Genomic DNA, 21,706 nt, shown 5'->3' with positions numbered 1-21,706 from the left:
CGTGCCACTGTACAACTGAATTCCCGAGGGGCCATTCCGGGAAAGCGGGTCAGAGTTTTAAAGGAGTCTGATTTAGTCTGAGTGCCGCCATTGACTGTTTTTGTCATCTTGCTAATGGGGAAATGGAAGTCTCAGATATAGTGACCAGCACACCTTCGTTAGCAGCTTCTAATTATTGAGAAATTGCCACTCTTCCATCCGATGTCGAGAATACTATTGAAAAGCGAATGCACTCCTGCCGTGATTCCTTTTGTTGAGTCTATACTTGTCCTGGAAGCAGTTCCTCCCGTTTGATTAAGTAAAAAAAGTAATGACTTGGCTAGTATATCCTACTTTATAACAAAACACCCTAACAGGATCAAACTTTGCGCTACACTTCCGGTTTTGTTTACATCTTATCCGTGTCTGCGATTGACCATTTAAAACAAAAGGTACTTTATCGAGCAGGTGTTGGTTGTATACATAATGTGATTATGCGTAATATGCAAATTAGAGTATAGATCAAAAATGATAGCTCTGCAGGGTAACAAACACAAAATTGCAAAAACAAACAGCAGAGATTATGGTGTGTATAATAGTCAAATCTAGCTCTAACCCCAGACCCAATCCCGATACGAGAACCATCCCCATTCTCAGATACGAGAACCAATCCCAACCACCGATTCTAGAACTGCCCCCAATCATGGACAGGAGAATCAATCCCCAACTTCAGACTCTACAACCACCCCCACTACAAACACTAAAACCAATCCTGAACCCTTTTCTGTTTAAACCACTCTATAAGCCCAAACTTTAAAGCCCAACCCTAAAATCAAAATCAACTGTTGAACACAACCCATTTCCTTACTGTGGCGCTAAACACCAGAGTTTCCGCTAACCGTAAATCAAGGCTAACAGATTCTAGACAAGGATATCGTTTTCCCTGTACCGTCACCACAATCTCAACGCAGCGCTGATGACTTTAACCGAGATAGTTCTGTACTCAAAAACTGTCACGTAACTTGGAGGCCGAACCTTATCCATTTCCCCTGAACAAAAGAGTGTGGCTTGTATCAAGCTTAGACCCAAAATAAGGTCACAGTTTCTGGTCCTCCTCACTCTGGCGGTGATGTTGTTGATTAAATGGGAACTGTGCCAATACCAGTGTTCTTTTCCCTTTCCCTTTCAGTGTGAATTTTGTTGGCACATTGCAGTATGATCGTGTTTAATTACACTGCGCATATCTAATATATAACACTTATATACTCGCACTGCAACGGCTCAGATATTAATAACTAAACAAATAAGCACCATCTTCCCAGCCATTCTTATTTAATATTTAATTGTTTTGCTGCAAAAAAAAAACTAATGGTTGGAGCATATTCGTTTCTGTGTCATTGATCTGGTAACTTTAACAAACTGCCTCGATAATAAAGTTAATGTTTTTTTTTGAAAGTTTGTCATAGCATTTTGAAATCAGGTATAACTTGGGGGAGGAGAAAGTGAGGACTGCAGGTCAGAAAGTGAGATCAGAGTCGAGAATGTGGGGCTGGAAAAGCACAGCAGGTCCTTGCGTCTGCACTTCGCTCAATACTGAGGAACAGCACTGACTTAAGTCGCCCAAGTTATAGTCGAGAGAGTGCTGGTGGAAAAGCACAGCAGGTCAGGCAGCATCCGAGAAGCAGGAAAATTGACGTGTCGAGTAAGAGCCCTTTATCAGGAGTGGGGCTTATCGACACGTCGATTTTTCCTGCTCCTCGGATGCTGCCTGACCTGCTGTGCTTTTCCACCAGCACTCTCTCGACTATAACTTGGGCGACTTAAGTCAGTGCTGTTCCTCAGTATTGAGCGAAGTGCAGACACAAGGAAATTCGCGATCATATCCGCTTAACTGCGCGAAATAGACTCAGCGTTGTCATTATTCAGAGTACTGTCCTTCCAAAAGTGGGGTCGTACCTGAAAAAGAGATTATTTTTTCCACAGAACACCGGGGTGATGTACTATTGTCAACAGGCCTGCCATTGATGATGGTTGTGGAACGGTTTGAGGTACTAAATTTAAAGAAACACGCATCTTGGCAGAGAAATGAACCACATTGGCTAAAGTGCGATTTCTGTTCCAGTTTGTTAACGTGCAGTGAGAGCAGTCACAACATTCTTCAGAGGCAAGGTTAAAGCAAAGACACTGAAGCAGTGATTGGAATTGCATCTAGCCCTGGTTATTTTTTGTTTGTTTCTGTTCCTAGGCAGTGAAGGGGGAGCCGAGGGTTTACTCCTCCACGGCCCGTTCACCAGAAAACCCAAACGGATTCGGACGGCCTTCTCTCCTTCCCAGCTCCTGAGGTTAGAGAGAGCCTTCGAGAAAAATCACTACGTGGTGGGAGCCGAGCGGAAACAGTTAGCGAATAGCCTGTGCCTCACAGAAACCCAGGTAAGCATGTTGAATAGACAGCTGGATAGAGAGCTGCAGAGATATTAGACGTTGGCAGGAAGGAGTATGGGCTGGGGCTCTGATAATCATGTTTTTATGCAGCGATTTGTGATTCAGCTAAAGGGGTTCTGCCAGCTCACTCACAAGGGAATGGATATTTAGTTGAAAATGAATACTTGGCAGGATGAAGGGCACGGAGCTGTGCCTGATTGGGTAATCCCCTCAGAGACCTATCACGACGGGCCGAACACTCCCTTCTGAGGTGTAATTCTGCGCAAAACTAAACGTGAAACAGTTTCTCTCCGCGTGAGAGGACAGGAATAAGAAGCTGGGGTCTGCAGGCAGTTCAAAATCAGCTGTTGTTTAAACTAACCAAGTTACATGCAGCCGAATATAATAACATCCAGATATATCGTTGCGATTCGTTGATCGAGGGAGCTTGTTCGCGGCTAAATCAAGGGATATTTCTGTGAATACCCGAACCGTTCAGGAGGAATGTTCACGCGGAGAGAGAGGGGCGATACATAGACGAAGCTAACACGCAGAGAGAAGCGTGACAGCACTCTGTCAACACGGCAGGCAGAGAGTTTTCTATTCCATCACTTTATTACCCGGGCAACTGGGGGTCTTTAAAACTGCTGGATCTCCCCGCCGAGTGAGAGAGCGAGAGAGAGAAATCAAAATCTGACTCAGAGGGGCAGCTCAGATGAAAGTTCGAGAAAGGAAGGTGTATCCTGTTTATTCAGAAACAGTGTGTCACTATGAAAGACAAATGACATGCAAGCGGTAATAAATGGAACATTCTGTCGCCATGTGTGTCTGTTGTTGCAGCACACACATCTTGCGATCATTGTGCCATCCCCATACTCAGTCTGGTGTAAAATGGAAACTATCACATTTTACTAATGTAGGTGATGGCATACCCCAAAATAAGAAAATTGCAACAACAAAAAAATGCACATACCTGAATTATTCGTTTCTTACTAAAGACCAAATATTAAAGAATGCATATTCTAAAAAGGTTAGAGTTAGATGTGGACCCCGAGAATTCCACAGCGCTGACAAAAGCGATGTCAATGTTTATCAGATGGGTTGGCGTCTGGACAGACTGCATATGAACAAATCCATGTGTTATAATGTACTCCTCAGTCTATTTAAACAGCGATTCCTCAACAAGGTCTGAGTCAAAACTGCAATGTGATAAAGTGATCCAAAAGGAGGCTAACTTGCAGAAGGCGCTAATGTGTAAATAGACTGGGTACAGCATTGCAGTACTTGAGTGAAGTGGGTGCTGGAATATTCAGTGTGTTGAGCACTGTAAACATGGGTAATCAGGAGGGTTGTCTTCAGACTGCTCGGTAAAATACCTAGTTTAAATGTTCTCTGCACAGGGAGTGGGTGCGATGGGAAGGTTTATTTCATTCGGATCGGATACAGCCGTTGGTTTGCACCTGGTATTCTGCTGAGTACAATGTGGTCTGAGTCGTTGGGACTTTGTTTCGTGAAAGGGTTGGAGAACAGAGGGACCTAGGGGTGCAGGTACATAATTCTGTGAAGTTTGAATCACATATAGACAGAGTGGATAAAAAGGCATTTGGCACACGTCCTCATTGTTCAATCCTTTGAGTGTCGGAGTTGGGAAGTCATGTTGAGGTTGTACAGGACATTGGTGAGGCCTCTTCTGGAGCATTGTGTTCAGTTCTTGTTGCTCTGTTGTAGGAAGGATATTATTTTGCTGGATAGGGTTCAGAAGAGATTTATCAGGATGTTGCTGGGAATGGAAGGTTTGGGTAATGAAGGCTGGATAGGCTGGGACTTGTTTTCACTGAGGTGGAGGGGGTTGAGAGGTGACCTGAGAAATTTATAAAATAGATGAGTATAGATAGAGTTAACGGCAGTTGTCCTTTCCCTGGGCTGGAGGATTTCAAGACAACGGGGCACATTTTTCAGAAGAATGGCGAATGGTTTGCATGTGGAATGAGCTGCCAGAGGAAGTGGTGGGTGTGGGTACAGTGACAATGTTTAAAAGACATTTGGATAAGGACATGAATAGGAAAGGGTTGGAGGGATATGGGCCAGGAGCAGGGTGGGTGGAGCGAATTTAGTTTGGGATTATGGTCGGCATGGACTGGTTGGGTCGAATGGTCTGTTGCCGTGCTATATGATTCTAAGCGACGATTGTTGATGAGATTACTACATTGGTCATTAACTAGTGACAGCTACCTGGTCAGATGTAAATATTGCTTTAAATAGGTAACTACCATAATTCTACAATTGTAATTGGATCGAATCGTGGCCGTGTATTTTGTCCTTTGCAACTCAAGGATATCAAATGAGCTGGTATCTGGACTGACTGACATTGCTGTCGGTCCTAGGCAGGGAGCATCAATTTAGGTAAAAACCTTGAGCAGGTAGTTGTTGATTCAGGCTGTGATTTTGAAAGCGATATCCTCTGCACAGTGAAAGGTGGCTGCACCAATTACGTTGAAACCACGGCCCTTCAGTATTAAGACGTCAATATTCATGCTCCCTTTCATTATTTACCCATTAACTTCTGTTGATAAACAGAGCCGGACATCAACGCAGCAAATCACCCTCACCCTCGAAAAGAAGGCACCACCATGTTTAATGTTATCTAACCAAAGGGGAGTTGAAGTCAGTTTCATGCGCTTTTGAGCCGTTTCATGGTCGTGATCGAATGGAAAGCAGAGATTTGACCACGCAGTTCCGATACACACACACTCACAATGGACTGTATTTCTCTATCGGGGTGGAATAGGTAAAGCGAGACCGTATATCAAAAGAACCCCACCAACCAACACCCCCCCCCCCACCCCCAACACACACACTCGTTTTCTCTCGGCGATTTATTTAAATTGTTGTCGGCTCCTTCAGTAAATTCATGGATACAATTTGCGCCATTGATCGCAGCTTTCTGATGTAAGGCCCACGATTAAGTTAAACGCTATGCGCCTTGTCAAAAGGATGTAAGCTGGTTCTGACCAGTTTCTGTGAGCGAGTATAATAATTCAGAAACGCCACATAAAGTTCTGTGCAAATAGTAACCAACCCCCACGACAGAATCCTGTTTTGACTGCACTTCCAGAAGCCTTACTGGGGCAATAAAAGCCAAAATGGTGCCAGGAGGATTGGGAGGGTTTGCTGTTTAGTTTAGCAAGAAAATATCAATCAAATGGAACACAAAACGGTTCCTTTTTAATCGTCAATTCATCCACATGGATGTTGCCGTGTACAGAGATTTCCGAAAAGCCTTTCTCTCACATACAAAGACAAAACGATTCCTATGGACAGCAACATGAAGCCAAGAGAGAACAGCAGGAATGTACAGATTCAAACAGACAGACCGTAAGATGTAGAAGTGGAACTAAACTATCGTGCCCTTCGAATCGGCCCTGGCATTTAAAAAGGTCTTGGTTGATCTGAGACACACACATTTACATTAACGCACACAGACCCACAGACACACTGATATAAATACACTGACACACACAGACCCACAGGCACACTGATATAAATACACTGACACACACAGACCCACAGACACACTGATATAAATTGACACACACATAAACCCACAGACACACTGATATAAATACATTGACAGACACAGACACACTGATATAAATTGACACACAAATAGACCCACAGACACACTGATATAAATACATTGACACACACAGACCCGCGGACACACTGATATAAATATATTGACACACACAGACCCACAGATACACTGATATAAATACATTGATGCACACAGACCCACAGACACACTGATGTAAACACATTGACTCACACAGACCCACAGACACACTGATATAAATACATTGACACACACAGACACACTAATATAAATACACTGACACACACATAGACCCACAGACACACTAATATAAGTACATTGTCACACACAAACCCACAGACACACTGATATAAATACATTGACACATCCAGATCTACAGACCACAGATATAAATTGACACACACATAGACCCACAGACGCACAGATATAAATACATTGACACACACAGACCCAAGACACACTGATATAAATACATTGACACACATAGACCCACGGACACACTGATATAAATACATTGACACACTCAGACCCAGACTGCACTTCCAGAAGCCTTACTGGGGCAATAAAAGCCAAAATGGTGCCAGGAGGATTGGGAGGGTTTGCTGTTTAGTTTAGCAAGAAAATATCAATCAAATGGAACACAAAACGGTTCCTTTTTAATCGTCAATTCATCCACATGGATGTTGCCGTGTACAGAGATTTCCGAAAAGCCTTTCTCTCACATACAAAGACAAAACGATTCCTATGGACAGCAACATGAAGCCAAGAGAGAACAGCAGGAATGTACAGATTCAAACAGACAGACCGTAAGATGTAGAAGTGGAACTAAACTATCGTGCCCTTCGAATCGGCCCTGGCATTTAAAAAGGTCTTGGTTGATCTGAGACACACACATTTACATTAACGCACACAGACCCACAGACACACTGATATAAATACATTGACACACACAGACCCACAGACACACTGATATAAATACATTGACACACACAGACCCACAGACACACTGATATAAATACATTGACACACAGACCCACAGACACACTGATATAAATACATTGACACACAGACCCACAGACACACTGATATAAATACATTGACACACAGACCCACAGACACACTGATATAAATACATTGACACACAGACCCACAGACACACTGATATAAATACATTGACACACAGACCCACAGACACACTGATATAAATACATTGACACACAGACCCACAGACACACTGATATAAATACATTGACACACAGACCCACAGACACACTGATATAAATACATTGACACACAGACCCACAGACACACTGATATAAATACATTGACACACAGACCCACAGACACACTGATAAATGCATTGAGGCACACAGACCCACAGACACACTGATATAAATACATTGACACACAGACCCACAGACACACTGATATAAATACATTGACACACACAGACCCACAGACACACTGATATAAATACATTGACACACAGACCCACAGACACACTGATGTAAACACATTGACTCACACAGACCCACAGACACACTGATATAAACACATGACTCACACAGACCCACAGACGCACAGATATAAATACATTGATGCACACAGACCCACAGACACACTGATATAAATACGTTGAGGCACACAGACCCACAGACACACTGATATAAATACATTGACACACAGACCCACAGACACACTGATATAAATACATTGAGGCACACAGACCCACAGACACGCTGATGTAAACACATTGACTCACACAGACCCACAGGCACACTGATATAAATACATTTACACACTCAGACCCATAATTGCAGATATAAATGACCCAGACACATAAGGGGAGGCAGTGGTCTAATGATATTGTGCTGGTGTCTCCGGTTCAATTAAAGCAAAACAAGATTTGGAAGTCGAATGATGACTGTGAATCCATTGTTGGTCATCCGAAAACCATCTGGTTCACTCATGTCTTTTAGGGAAGGAATTTGCTATCCATACCATACCATACCTATCTGACCTACATGTGACTCCAGACCCACAGCAATGTGATTAATTGTTAACTGCCTTCTGGATGGTCTAGGCAGTGATACCCTCATCCAGATAAAAAATTAAATTAAATACATTAATATTCACAGACTTATATACACACAGACGTAAATACATTGTAACAGACAAATATAAATACAGTGAAGAAGTCAGACCCATTGACACATAACGCATACACGCTGACACAAATGAGGTGCAGATGCACGACAGCAACAGCTCACACAGGTAATGAATTTCATTGACTCACACACACAGCATCCATTGACTCTCACACACAGCGATGTTAGATGGAACCACACCAAAGTTCCTCACATAAAGCCCACAGACAGCACAGATCCATATTCCGGAGGGTAGAAACGCACGGTCTCAGAAATACAGACCCATAAACACAAGCACACACATACACAGGCTCAGGAAGAGAAATCTCTTCCAGGTCCAGAACCACAGCTGCACTCTATTTCATTCACATTACTCCCGAAACTGTAACCAGGTGAATTAAGTGACATTTGGAGGATGTAAATGTGCAACGTACAAGTTGAAAAACAACGTATTTTGTTTTAGTATGATTTCGGAAATAGATGAGTTTGCGTTGGACGCTTGAATTGCAGTGCTGGAATTCGGATTGTTTCGGTTTGACAGAGAAACCCAGATTTAGCGGCTGTTTACTCCTTTTTATAAATATATTTATTCTGGATAGATCGTCGTTTTTTTTTCAGTTGCATGATACTAACTGGAAATCAAATCAGTTGGCATGGCTCTGAAAGAGGCGAGATCGGTTCACTTCCATCACGCCAGCCCCAATGCTGCGTTTCCCCTTCAATCTCAATTCCAATTTTCAGTGGTTAGGACCGATCAAGCACACTTCTGACAATAGAGTTTACTTTGTGTCCACGTAGTTCAAATCTAACCATTGGTCTATCAACATTTCCTTATAATTTATTTGTTAATTAATTATAGAATAGTTTTCCCTACATTAGAACCGGGGGAAACGAATCGTGACGGTTTATAATATTATGAGGTGAACATCCGCTTTAGGAAGGACAAGCATTAACCGTCTCAGAGATTGTCCAAATTGTCCTGGAAGGGGGCATTCTTTTCTAATTACTACGTCGAGTTAAGAATGATGAGAATAGAAAATATAACCCGGCTGTACACGCAGCAATGAAGAAAGACACCTTTTGCTCGATGCGGTTTCCGTGTTGATGGAGGTCGCACAAGTTTTGATGAAATAGTATTATGGGCTATTCCTTTAATCGGTGCAGATTGTGAGTCCGTCCAGTGACAGACCAAAGTAACGTGGCGTCTCTCATGCGGCAGATTTGACATTAGGAATACAGATGATCGGGAAAGCTTGGGAAACGCTAGATTTAAAGAAGCGGCTCCAGGGTGGGAGAGAAACAGCAACATATTGTCGCAGACATGGCTGAGGATGAGCCACTTGCACTGTAGAGTCACAGACTACCCTGGTGTGTTGTTAGGACACCTCTGGTGAGGGAAGATGTATGGTGCAAGTTTTGGTTCCTTTTCTGCCCAGTTTGGTTAGGGAAGGTAAAGTGTTGAGAGTCTTTTTAAAAACGTAAACAAACATTACAGGGTATATTATAATATCAATCTCTTGCAACGCAACACGGTGGCTCAGTGGTTAGCACTGCTGCCTCAGCGCCAGGGACCTGAGTTCAATTCCCGCCTCAGGCAACTGTCTGTGTGGAGTTTGCACATTGAATAGATTAGATTCCCTACAGTGTGGAAACAGGCCCTTCGGCCCAACAAGTCCACACCGACCCTCCGAAGAGTAACCCACCCAGACCTATTTCCCTCCCACTAACGCACCTGACACTACGGGCAATTTAGCATGGCCAATTCACCTGACCTGCACATCTTTGGACTGTGGGAGGAAACCGGAGCACCCGGAGGAAACCCACGCAGACATGGGGAGAACGTGCAAACTCCACACAGACAGTCGCCCGAGGCTGAAATCGAACCTGGGACCCTGGCGCTGTGAAGCAGCAGTGCTAACCACTGAGCCACCGTGCCACGCGTTTGCATGGGTTTCCTCCGGGTGCTCCGGTTTCCTCCCACAGTCCAAAGATGGGCAGATTGGCCACGCCAAATTGCCCTTAGCGTAGGTGCATTAGTCAGGGGTAAATGTAGGGGATTTGGTCTGGGTTGATTGCTCTTCGGAGGGTCAGTGTGGACTTGTTGGGCCGAAGGGCCTGTTTCCACACTGTAGGCAATGTAATCTAATCTTAAAGTCCGTATTGTTGAAGCATTTTGTGGCACAGACCTCGCATTAGCCTCTAAATAGACAAGTTCATTCCAAACTCTGTGAAATTTACATCGTGTCAAATATAATGCAGGCAAACCACCACTGTCTGCCCCCAAATTGTAATGTTTTGTTGTAATAAACTGAATTATACTGATTCTTCAATTCAAGATTTCGTCCAGTTAGTCAAATTATCACAATTCTGCGGACCTAAGGTCAATGCTGCATTACTTTGGGAACGAAAATAGTTCAAATACCACTTTGCACAGGTTTCCTGCGTGGGTAACATCACAGCAAAAGTGTACATCACAGCAAGAGCTTATACAGTTCAGGAGCTCTCTCTCCACGCTGCCTTGCAGCTTTCAGTTCAGATTGTACAACCTTCAGGGATATTGGACGCGGGAAGCTGAATTGTCCAGATAATTTTTGGTTATTGGACCAGGGGCGTTAGAGCAATATTTCCGGGAGAACTGACTCTTTTTGAAGTTTTAAAATGATTTCATCCAGTTTTTTCTTTTCTCTCTGAGGCAAGTGTAAATTAATAAAGGGATGAAATTCACCAGGATGTTCAAATAAGGCCAGCAGATACAATGATGGAGAGCGAGGAAGTAAAATGTGGATGAATTTAGCCCCATTTGGGGGTGGGGGATGTAGGTGTGTATCCGTGGGGAAAGGATGAGTCCATTCACCTGGGCGCTAGCAGCCTCAGAGATCAGAGACCCCAAGGATCGGTTCCCCTATACACTGCTGTTAATCTGAGGTGTGGAATTTCAAAGCCACATCAGCTAAAGCGCTGAGCTGGTTAAGACTGAGTTAACTCTGGGGGCTGGGGGCTGGGAGCTGGGCCGGGGATTCAAAGAACTTCTCGGCAGAGTGTGTGAAATAAGGATCTATTCTGTAATGAAAGTAAGACGGGGATGTGGCTAATCCCCTTCTCTATTCACTTGAAGTAATGGTAATGTGCCCGTCTTCAAACAACGCGCTGGGTTCCCTACAATTCAATTTCTTTAGAAGGCGGACACTGTGGATTGGTGAGGGGGTGGGGGATGTGGATGAATAGAATAAAGCGGAGTTAAAAAGGCATAGAGGTGGGGGGGAATGGGTGGGGGGTGTAGTTTTGGTTGGGTTTGACGGAAAATCAACCACGACATTCCGCGTGTCGGGAAAGAATATTATTAATGAAGGTTGAACATAGACCAGGTTCCTTCTAAAAGCTCATTCTGAGCACTCGGTATTGCTTTACTGTCCTCCAATCTTGGCCCTCGCTGATGCTTCCTATCTGGCCTTCTGTCTAACTGCAATCCAGTCTTGCCTCCCCTGGACTAAGGCAGCCTTTAGCAAATTGATGTGAATTCCGTCCAAGCAGCGTTCACCCTGAAGTCTCACGGCCACTCACCATCACAGAGTCTATATTCACTCAATTGTCCCAAAGTGACCACCAGCGACAAGGCACACGGCCAACATTTCCCTGAGTGGAAAAGAAAATGCTATTTACACGAGAATAGTGCAGCTATGTTCCAGATACCGTGCACCCGGTAAAGATTCACCACGTGTCTCATGTATTTCTCAACTTGGTCACTCAATCCCTGATGAACATGTCATTATATATCAGACATGCCGACCTGTCTATAGTAATAAACGATAAGTCTTTTCCAAATACTAAAGGCGCACCGCGGCGTGTTGCTGGCATGTTTGGTCCCCACCGTGCAGTTTGGGGAAATTGTGGTCGGTAATTTTGTTCCATTGCGTTTGAGAAATTCGGAAGCAGCAGAATTTATGAGATGGGGGGGGGGGGGGGGGTGGAGTCTCACTAACTGGGGGTATTTCTATTGGCTCCTTTTGGGTATTTGAAAGGGTTAATCTTTTCAGGTAAACGGCAAGGTAAAATACAGGATTAACTCGGCTCTGAATAGATTTGGAAACACTCCACTGAATGCATCCTGTCATGAAGGTGCTGTCTCGGTGCTTCTTGTTCATTGGTTAACGCTTGGGACAAACTGCTTCAACTCAAATTGTTCAAGTCAGCTGTAGAAGCCTTTAAATTCAACCTGACACACGCACAAAGAATTCAAACCAAAAGTAGCGCCTGTTTGCCCCGCTATAACACAGTCACCATTTCCTGAACATTGACAGCTGCTGCTCCTGATTGCTTATCTCAGTAAGGGCCCGCTACACTCCCACCTCCTTCCTTGGGAAGTTGCTTTACTATGTCACACGAAAGACATCGTGCGGGGAATTTTCGTTTTGGTAAGGATTTTGTTCGCGAGGTTTTAGGCTGCACTAAACGGTGACCTAGCATTTAGATTGAAACACCACTCAGTAGTGCGCTGATTTACTCCATAACTTGTGTTTACTTTAAAGCCAATTGATGTGCCAACAGGCAGGGCACTATCAAACGGTTTATATACCCAGCAGTAAAACACAAACGGTCCAGGGCCGACCCTTCCAGGCTAAGTCAGATAACGGGTGAGTTCATTACTCAGAGACAGGGTTTTGTCCTATTTAAAACAACAGTAACTAAACTGGCCTGTGATCATCTAGTTGTCATGTTGAATACTCCTCGGCTCACTATTTTCAGTGATGATCATAACCGTGTGTTGATGTGCAAATGAAGCAGAAAACATGTCTGTTTGCTATTAATTAAAATGTACTTGCGGGGCCTGAGTGAGGTGTTTGTACAGAAGGTAAATGATATTTCTGTTTCAAGAAAGCTGCTGAATTTAGCGAGGCGCAGTTTGTTGTAGTTACAATTAGCACCAAGTTTCCGGGCGGACGGGACTGGAGGTCAGTCCAATTACTTCACAGAATTCAACACCTGGATTGACATTTGACACAAAAAGTCAATCTGGAATCATTTCTCAGTTGATTGGGAATGACACCGAGGCTGTGGTTTTGAATTCTGACCTGCGAGAGGAATTGCGAATCTATCGATGGGATCGATCGACAGGATTGATAATGGACAAGGAGGCAACTTTCTGAGGGAGGGTCAGTAGAGGGCGAGATGGGTTGGAGCGAGGTGTGAGGTGGAAGAGGCGACTTTTTTTATAGATATATTTTTTATTGAAAAGATGATTTAAAAAAAAATTACAAAAGTATTACAAGCAAGTATAAACACCAATATAAGATTAAATAAATAAGAAAAAAATTAAATAATAACCGAAACGACAAACGAAAAAAACATTTTTAGCTTTATCTTACCCAGGATGCCCATGACAGTGTCAAAGACTGATGAACCTCCTCATAGTCCTCTCCCCGAATCCTGGTCGTCTCTTTTTACCCTCTTGATATCCCCAGCTCTTGTACTAATTGTTGGTTATGTATCTTGCCCTGATCTACTCCGTGTAGATAACTCAGGCAAACGCCATCAACTTGTAAATCTGAGGAAGGGTCACCGGAAACGTTATCTCTGATTCCTCCCCATTGATGCTGCCAGACCTGCTGAGCTTTTCCAGCAATTTCTGTTCTTTGTAAATCTCTGTCCGCCGGCGATTTCCGCCTCGCCTCTCCGCCGACATGTGGTTGAGGGCAGCGGGCGGGCGCGTTCCAGGGCACCGGGAATGAGAAATCGGTGAAAGCTTTCAGTCTCGGCAAGGACAGTCAAGCATGTGAAATGATTTGATGTGCCTGAAGACCAGGATAAGGAGTGAAAATCTTTCCAGTGAGGATAGAGTGAACACGGGGATCTTAGAACATGTGTTCCCATCTGGGCAGCATCGCAAATTTCCTGTTCTTGGACTTGGGGCGGAGAGGGATTTGCACTGGCCCTCAGTACATGCTGGAGGGTGGAGGTCACCTAGAGCAGGCCAACTAAAGGACGGCAGATTTCCTCTCCTGAACGAAAACTAGTTATTTAAAAATCTAGTTGCATCACTGGTCGTTGTTACAGAGACCAGCATTGTGTTCCAGAACGTAAATTCCTCCAGCTGCTAAGGTAACTATTTAGAAACGTTTCTAGAAAATGACAGTGAGGACTGCAGATGCTGGAGATCAGAGTCGAGTGTGGGGTGCTGGAAAAGCACAGTCGGTCAGGCAGCATCCGAGGAGCAGACTAATTTAGAAACATGACCGTCGTTCTAATTAACTTGGTCAATTCGAATTAATAATCGCACTTTTATCATAGAATCCCTACAGTGTGGGACGCAGGCCATTCGGCCCATCGAGTCCACACCAACCCTCCGAACAACATCCCGCCTAGACCCACACTCCTACCTTATCATTCTGCATTTCTCATGGATGATCGACCTAACCTGCACTTCAAGGGACAATTTAGGATGGCCAACCCACCCAACCAGCACATCTTCGTGACTGTGGGGAGGAAATCCACACAGACACGGGGAGAATGTACAAACTCCACACAGTTAATCGTCTGAATGCGGAATCGAACCCAGGCTGAGCTATCGTACTGCATCTCGTTTAATTTCCTCTGCTTATCGAAACCCATTCAATAAAATGAGCCATTTAGCTCCATATTTATAAGGGAAACAGACGATTTCGGATCAATAGCAACATCGATGATCCCTAATCGATTTGGATGTGTAAAGCAATTAACCTTAATACCGAATTACTGGCTGGTCACTTGAACAGTATCTAAGCACCTTCAGTAGAATCGATTTCACTTCAGAAATCAACGATCAAGTGAGAGATAGTGAAATAATTAGAACACGTCCATTCGGGCATGCGATAACACACGGCTGGCGCAGGTGGGACTCGAACCCTGGCCTACCAGCGGGGACTCTACCGCCGCGCTACACGAAGATAATGATTGCTTCAAAAAAAAAATCACACAGCACCAGGTTATAGTCCAACAGGTTTATTTGGAAGCACTAGCTTTTGGAGCGCTGCTCCTTTATCAGGTAGTTGTAGGAATCGCCTGGTGAAGGAGTAGGCACTCTGAAAGCCAGCGCTTCCAATAAACCTGCTGGACTATAAGTTGGTGTTGCGTGATTTTTTTAAACTTTGTCCACCCCAGTCCAATACTGGCACCTCCAAATCATCATAATTGCTGGGTTCGAATGAGGTATTGTGCTTTAGTGAGTAGCATCCCTCTGCCTTCATGTCCCACCCCACGGTCCAGAGTAGCCAATGGAGGTGACCAAACAGCCTGATTCCTCCTGCTGGGGGTGTAGGGTGTGTTGCCGGAAAAGGGGAGTCTGCTGGCGCCCCAAGCGGCAGCCTTCAGGATAACCTGGTCAGCACACGACCTTGACTCCTTCTGAGCACTCAGCGTGAGGTGAAAGGAAAACACGGATTGGTATGGAACCGAGACTGACTCACAAAAGGGAACTCCTGCCAGAACAAGAGGATTGACAGCTTGATAATGCAATCAAAATAAAACTAAGGACAAAAATGTAGGTCGAAGGAATTTGACTGGATGTGGGAATGGAAGGTTTGAGTTCTAAAGAAAGGCTGGGACTATTTTCACTGGAGGGTAGGAGGGTGAGAGGAGACCTGATAAAGTTTATAACATAATCAGAGGTATAGATAGAGTTGATGGTAGTTATCGTTTCCCTAGGATGGGAGATTTCAAGACTAGGGATGCATTTTTAAGGTGAGAGGAGAGAGATTTTGAAAAGATAAGAGGGGCAATTTTTTTACATAGAGGATTGTTCGTTTGTGGAGTGAACTTCCTGAGGAAGCGTTGGATGTGTGTACAATTACAATGTTTAAAAGACATTTGGATAAGTACATGAATAGGAAAGAATATGGGCCAGGAGCAGGCAGGTGGGACTAGTTTAGTTCAGGATTATGTTCAGCATGGACTGGTTGGGCCGAATGGTCTGTATCAGTGCTGAATGACTCTGTGATTCTGATCTTTTATGAAAGTCGTTTCCTGGTCTGTTTAGACCCTGATTGAGGAAGTGGTTTGGGACAAGGCATTCCCAGTAGTGTGATGAGCTGGTTTACTTCGCTCAGGGAAAATGGAATTATTCCAGGAGTGAGGGATGTGAAGAGGAATCCCTGAGGCCTGGATGTTTAAACCTAAAACATTACCCTTCATTTTCATCAATGATTTGGGACAAGGTTACGTCCTAGCAGGTCGATCTGCTGCTCGATAGATAGCATTTACTGAGGTGACATTTAGGGCCTAGACGGTTAGCCAGAATAGAAACATGAGAGGGGGGTAAGATAAGACAGAAAGCATCAGAAAGGGCCGAGGAATGGTACAACACACTATCTCTGACAAATAACGGGGTGGAAATAAATGTTTCAGAGTGACTCAGAGAGGCGGAGGACTGGGACAGGGGAAGAATTTGGCAGCAACAATGACATGGAAGCCGTGTTGGGAAGGAGTCACAGACCGCAATCATTCCCCAGCCTCTCTGAGGTCAGAGGGAAGGGCTTGTCCTTGAAAAATGCTGTTTATCAATCAACCAGCTGAACTACAAACCAGCTAAGGGGCTCAGTCAGCTGGCTGTGTCTGTGTGGGATCTTGCTGTGCACAGATTGACTACAGCTTCATTGGCTGGAAACACCTTTTGGGGCACCCTGCTGTAACATCCGCAGTAACCAACGTAAATCATTTCTCAAATGGCGCGGGAAACAACTGAGCAGAGGGGTTCAGGAAGGATTCCCCTCCCCCCCCCTCCAGTCTGTAAATGTTGGTGGACGGGGAAAGGCTGTTCAGGGTATGGGCGGCATGGTGGCTCAGTGGTTGGCACTGCTGCCTCACTGGGACCTGGGTTCGGTTCCACCATCGGGTGTCTGTGTGGAGTTTGCACATTCTCCCCGTGACTGGGTGAGTTGCCTCCCACAATCCAAAGATGCGCAGGTTAGGTGCATTAGTCAGGGGTAAATAGGAGAAAGTGAGGTCTGCAGATGCTGGAGATCAGAGATGGAAATGTGTTGCTGGAAAAGCGCAGCAGGTCAGGCAGCATCTAGGGAACAGGAGAATCGACGTTTCGGGCATTAGCCCGAAAATAGGTCTGGGTGGGTTACTCTTAGGGGGCTTGTTGGGCCGAATGGCCTGTTTCCCCACTGTAGGGATTATATATGGAGGGGGCGGACAGTGAAATCTCGACAAGGCACACGGGTCAAACTGGGGAGGTTATAAGAACAATGGAATTCACCAACAACGTGTTGTGAAAGGGACAAGAGATCTGTTAGATCTGTTAGATCTGTTAGAATATCTACCCAAAGTCAGAAACAGCCAATGGAAGGCCGGCGGATCCTCTCAGTCTATAAAATAATGACCAGTTCACACGGAAAGGATTGCGTATGTTCTGGAACTCAGGCTGGGGGGAGGGGGTTCGTGACTGGATGGCAGGGAAACTTGAGAAGGTGAGGCAACCTGAGGGAGTCGAGTCCTGTTTGATGGTAGGATTGGGAATGTACAGTTGTGAGTGCGCTTTTCAAGATAGACAGGCTCAGCGCTGGCCAGCAGTCAGGTAGAGAGTGTGGCGCTGGAAAAGCACAGCAGGTCAGGCAGCAGCCCAGCAGCAGGAGAGTCGACGTTTCGGACATAAACCCTTCATCAGGATTCTCCTGCTCCTCGGATGCTGCCTGACCTGCTGCGCTTTTCCAGCAACACACTCTCCACTCTGATCTCCAGCATCTGCAGACCTCACTTTCGCCCTGAAACAGCAGAGAGGTAATTGGGGGAAGGGGGGAGGGGGGAACCGATCCATTGTATGCAGAGAGCAGCCACTTTCTGGAATTGTTGGTCAAAGAAGCCTATTGGAGGTCATGTAGTTTGAATGTTTTCAAAAAGTAACCGAATCAGTACCGGGGTGAAGAGGCAGCTCAGAGAGATCTAACCGCCAGGACAGGACAGCGATGGGCATTGGAAACGGGCAAAGCCAGTCTCTGCAGAGGGGTCACTGGACTCGAAACATTAACTCTGTCTCTCTTTCCACAGCTGCTGCCTGACCCGCTGAGTTTCTCCAGCAATTTCCGTTTTTGTGACAAAGACCTGAAACAAAGGAAGAACTGCTGGGGGATCTCAGCAAGTCCGGCAGCAGCTGTGGGGAGAGAGACAGAGTTAACGTTTCGATTCCAGTGACCCGTCTGCAGAGACCGGCTTTGCCCGTTTCCAATGCTCATCGCTGCCTCTTCACTCCCTCTCTGTCTCTCTCCCCATAGTCCTACTGAGTTCCTCCACATTGGTGGGTGCACCCACGCCGTCCCGAGGAGATCTTTAAGGGGGAGAGCTCCTCAGTAGGGAACACAATGAAAGGGAAGCGCAGGTCTGACCAGTTTTCCGTTTCTCTCGCCAGGTGAAGGTATGGTTTCAGAACAGAAGGACAAAATACAAGCGGCAGAAGCTGGAAGAGGAGAGCCCGGAGACACAGCAGAAACGGAAAGGCACACAGCACGTCAACAGGTGGAGAATGGCCACTAGACAAACTAGCCCAGAGGACATTGATGTCATTTCAGAAGATTAGAGGCAGTTTGGACAAAGACAGCGACACAAACCTCTCAGTATAATTCGTGCAATGGCCACTCCCTGCAGCTGAGTCCATGGACTGGATCATGGAACGGAAAATAAATCTATAAATATATTCAACACGTTTTATTCTAGTGGCCCACGGTGGAGCTAAGGAACCCACTTCCAATCAAGTCATAGGAGACAAGATGGACTTTTGACAAAATGCTTCAAACGTGTGATTATACTTTAATTAAAAGGAATATTTGTTTTTTTTTTAAATGTTCGATTGCATCAATTTGGAGCCGGTCTCTCCTTGCTGGAAATGACCTTCGGGTTATGGGGCGGATGATGGAGCGAATCCCCCCGCCAGGCGGCTCGCTGTACACGGGGAATTTCAATGCTTGTAAGACGGATTTGATTAAAGGTGACCAGGAGCAGCCAGCGTCTGCGGCCAGAGCTACGGGGATGGTGACTTTTCACGTTTTAGGTCGGAGGATTTATAAAGGGAATCAAATAAAGATTCCCACCGCCCCCCCTCCCCCAACCCCACCCCCCGAAAGGCGTCCGGAGCACACGGAGAGTGTGAATGAGAAAGACTCATTGAAATAAAAACGTTTCTACGGGTTTGCGAACAGAGGAAAGGTCGGACGGTCGATAGGAGTTTAGCTCCGAGAACTTCGTGTAAATAAAAGACACCCACGTGGATTCTGTTCCTTGATGTCCCCCCCCCCCCCCCCAGATCCGTTTTATAATGGTCTTCGTTGTCGATTGTACATATATGTGTCACCAATGGCGTGTCTGTACTACAGAATAATAAGGGAATATTTTTTCCACAATAAAATATATTAAAAAAAAGTTTTCTCGAGGTTAGGATTTGCGATCAAATGTTCTCAACGTCCGAAAGCAAACGCTGGAAATCGGAAATAAACATAAGAAACTCCTGGAAATCCCCTCCACCGTTGCTGCATCCTGTCCCAACCTCCCTCCGGTTCCAGACCTGACACATTAACTCGGTTTCCACTCACTGATGCTGCTTGACCAGCTTTCTCTTCCATTATTTTTCTTTTATTCATTCACGGGATGAGGGCATCGCCAGCTAAACCAGCATTTATTGCCCATCCCCAATGGCCCAGAGCGTAGTTAAGAGTCAACCCCATTGCTGTGGGTCTGGAGTCACCTGTGGGCCAGACCAGGTAAGGATGACCGTTTCCTTCCTTCAAGGGCATTAGGGTTTGAGTGCCGCAGGTGAGAGGCGTGGGAACTCGCCTGAGTTTTAACACTGGGCCAATCCTCCCAGTGGTAGGTCTTGTTGGGATCACAGTGATTCTACCCCTGCCCCAGCAGGACGCAGGAGCCCCATTCACCTGCCGCATAGACAGAGGTAAATGCCCCCTGTCATCAGGCACAACACACACACAGGAAAGACAATGTCACATTACACCGACACAATAGTTCACAGAACGCCTGGTGACATGAAACAGACATAAGCACCAATTCTCACAAACCAATCTCACATAAAACACGCACACACAGACACACACAGACACACAGACACACACAGACACACACAGACACACACAGACACACACAGACACACAGACACACAGACACACACAGACACAAAGACACACACAGACACATAGACACACACACATAGATACACACACACACAGATACATAGACACACACACACACACACACACACCACTTAGAACAAAGCATATGGACACATACACAAGCAACCCAGGGCTGATGGCTGGGAGACTATGGGACTGCACTTTCCCCTGAAGAGGGTCTCAGGTGTAGATTGAGGGTAATAGGGGCCACAATGCGCTGCCTGGAAACGTGGTGGAAGCAGGTTCCATTGAGGCATTCGGTGCGGACATTAGATGGCTATTCGGATAGAAATGGGATATGGAAAAAAGACAGTAGATTGGCACTAGATCAGAGAACCAGTGCAGTCACAATGGCCCGAATGGCCTCCGCTTGCACCATAACAAACCTGTGATTCCGTGGAATGTGCAGAGCCTTGCATTCAGTCCTGGGAGGAAGGTTTGCAGGATCTTCAGCCTCTCCGGGTCATGGACATTGATGGTCCTTATCCCTTGTCCCTACCTCCCAACTGAGGAGTTTACCACCCCGGGTTTACAGCCCGGATTTACCACCCCAGGTTTACAGCCTGGGCTTACCAACCCGCGTTTGCTAAGCTGGGTTTACCACCTTGGGTTTACTACGCTGGGTTTACTAGCCTGGGTTTACCAACACGGGTTTCCCGATGAAGAGATTATGCCTGAAACATCAATTCTCCTGCTCCTTGGATGCTGCCTGACCTGCTGTGCTTTTCCAGCACCACCCTTTTCGGTTAGTAACCCCAGGCTAGCAAATGGGTGGTAAACCTAGACTAGTAAATCCAGACTAGTTGGGTTGGAGAAAGTGAGGACTGCAGCTGCTGGAGATCAGAGTCGAGAGTATGATGCTGGAAAAGCACAGCAGGTGTTTTGGGCATAAGCCCTTCATCAATTGGAGGAGGGGGTTGGGGGGAGGACAATGGAGCTGAGAGACAAATGGGGTGGGGGTGGGACTGGGGGCAAATAGCTGGGAAGGCGATATGTGGAAGCAGGTGGGAGCTAATTGTGATAGGTCGGTGGGGAGGGTGGAACGGATAGGTGAGAAGGAAGATGGACAGTTAGAGGAGGGTTTACTGACCCCTGGGAGTTTGGTGCTCCTGGCCAATGAGAGGCTGACAGCTCCAGTACTGGGTTAAGCCCATGGAAGCGACCGTGGGGAGTGGTACATTCATGTGTATGTGTGAGTGTGTGTGTGTGAGTATGTGTAAGTGTGAGTGTGAATGTGTGTGTGTATGTGTGTGAATGTGTGTGAGAGTATGTGTGTATGTGTGCAAGTGTGAGAGTATGTGTGTGAGTGTGTGTTTGTGAGTCTGTGTGTGTGTCTCTGTGTGTGTGAGTATGTGTGTGTGTAAGTGTGTGTGTTAGTCTGTGAGAGTCTGCGTGTGTGA

The 21,706-nt window shown here is 45.6% G+C and overlaps 1 protein-coding gene across 1 annotated transcript in view; it reads left to right on the top strand.

Moving 5' to 3' along the window:
• emx3 (empty spiracles homeobox 3) overlaps window positions 1-19,538 on the top strand; it is a 29,525-nt gene extending 9,987 nt beyond the window's left edge. Inside the window, exons 2-3 of the mRNA XM_043704056.1 lie at window positions 2,225-2,409; window positions 18,539-19,538. Coding sequence (XP_043559991.1) covers window positions 2,225-2,409; window positions 18,539-18,706 — 353 coding nt within the window. The 3' untranslated portion in view covers window positions 18,707-19,538. The remainder of the gene's footprint in view (window positions 1-2,224; window positions 2,410-18,538) is intronic.
• Window positions 19,539-21,706: the final 2,168 nt, after the last annotated feature.

Source organism: Chiloscyllium plagiosum, chromosome 14, assembly GCF_004010195.1.
Source record: "Chiloscyllium plagiosum isolate BGI_BamShark_2017 chromosome 14, ASM401019v2, whole genome shotgun sequence".
NCBI classification, from domain to species: Eukaryota; Metazoa; Chordata; class Chondrichthyes; order Orectolobiformes; family Hemiscylliidae; genus Chiloscyllium; species Chiloscyllium plagiosum.
Note: the sequence above shows the minus strand (reverse complement) of the source record. Positions and strands in the feature narration are given on the sequence as shown.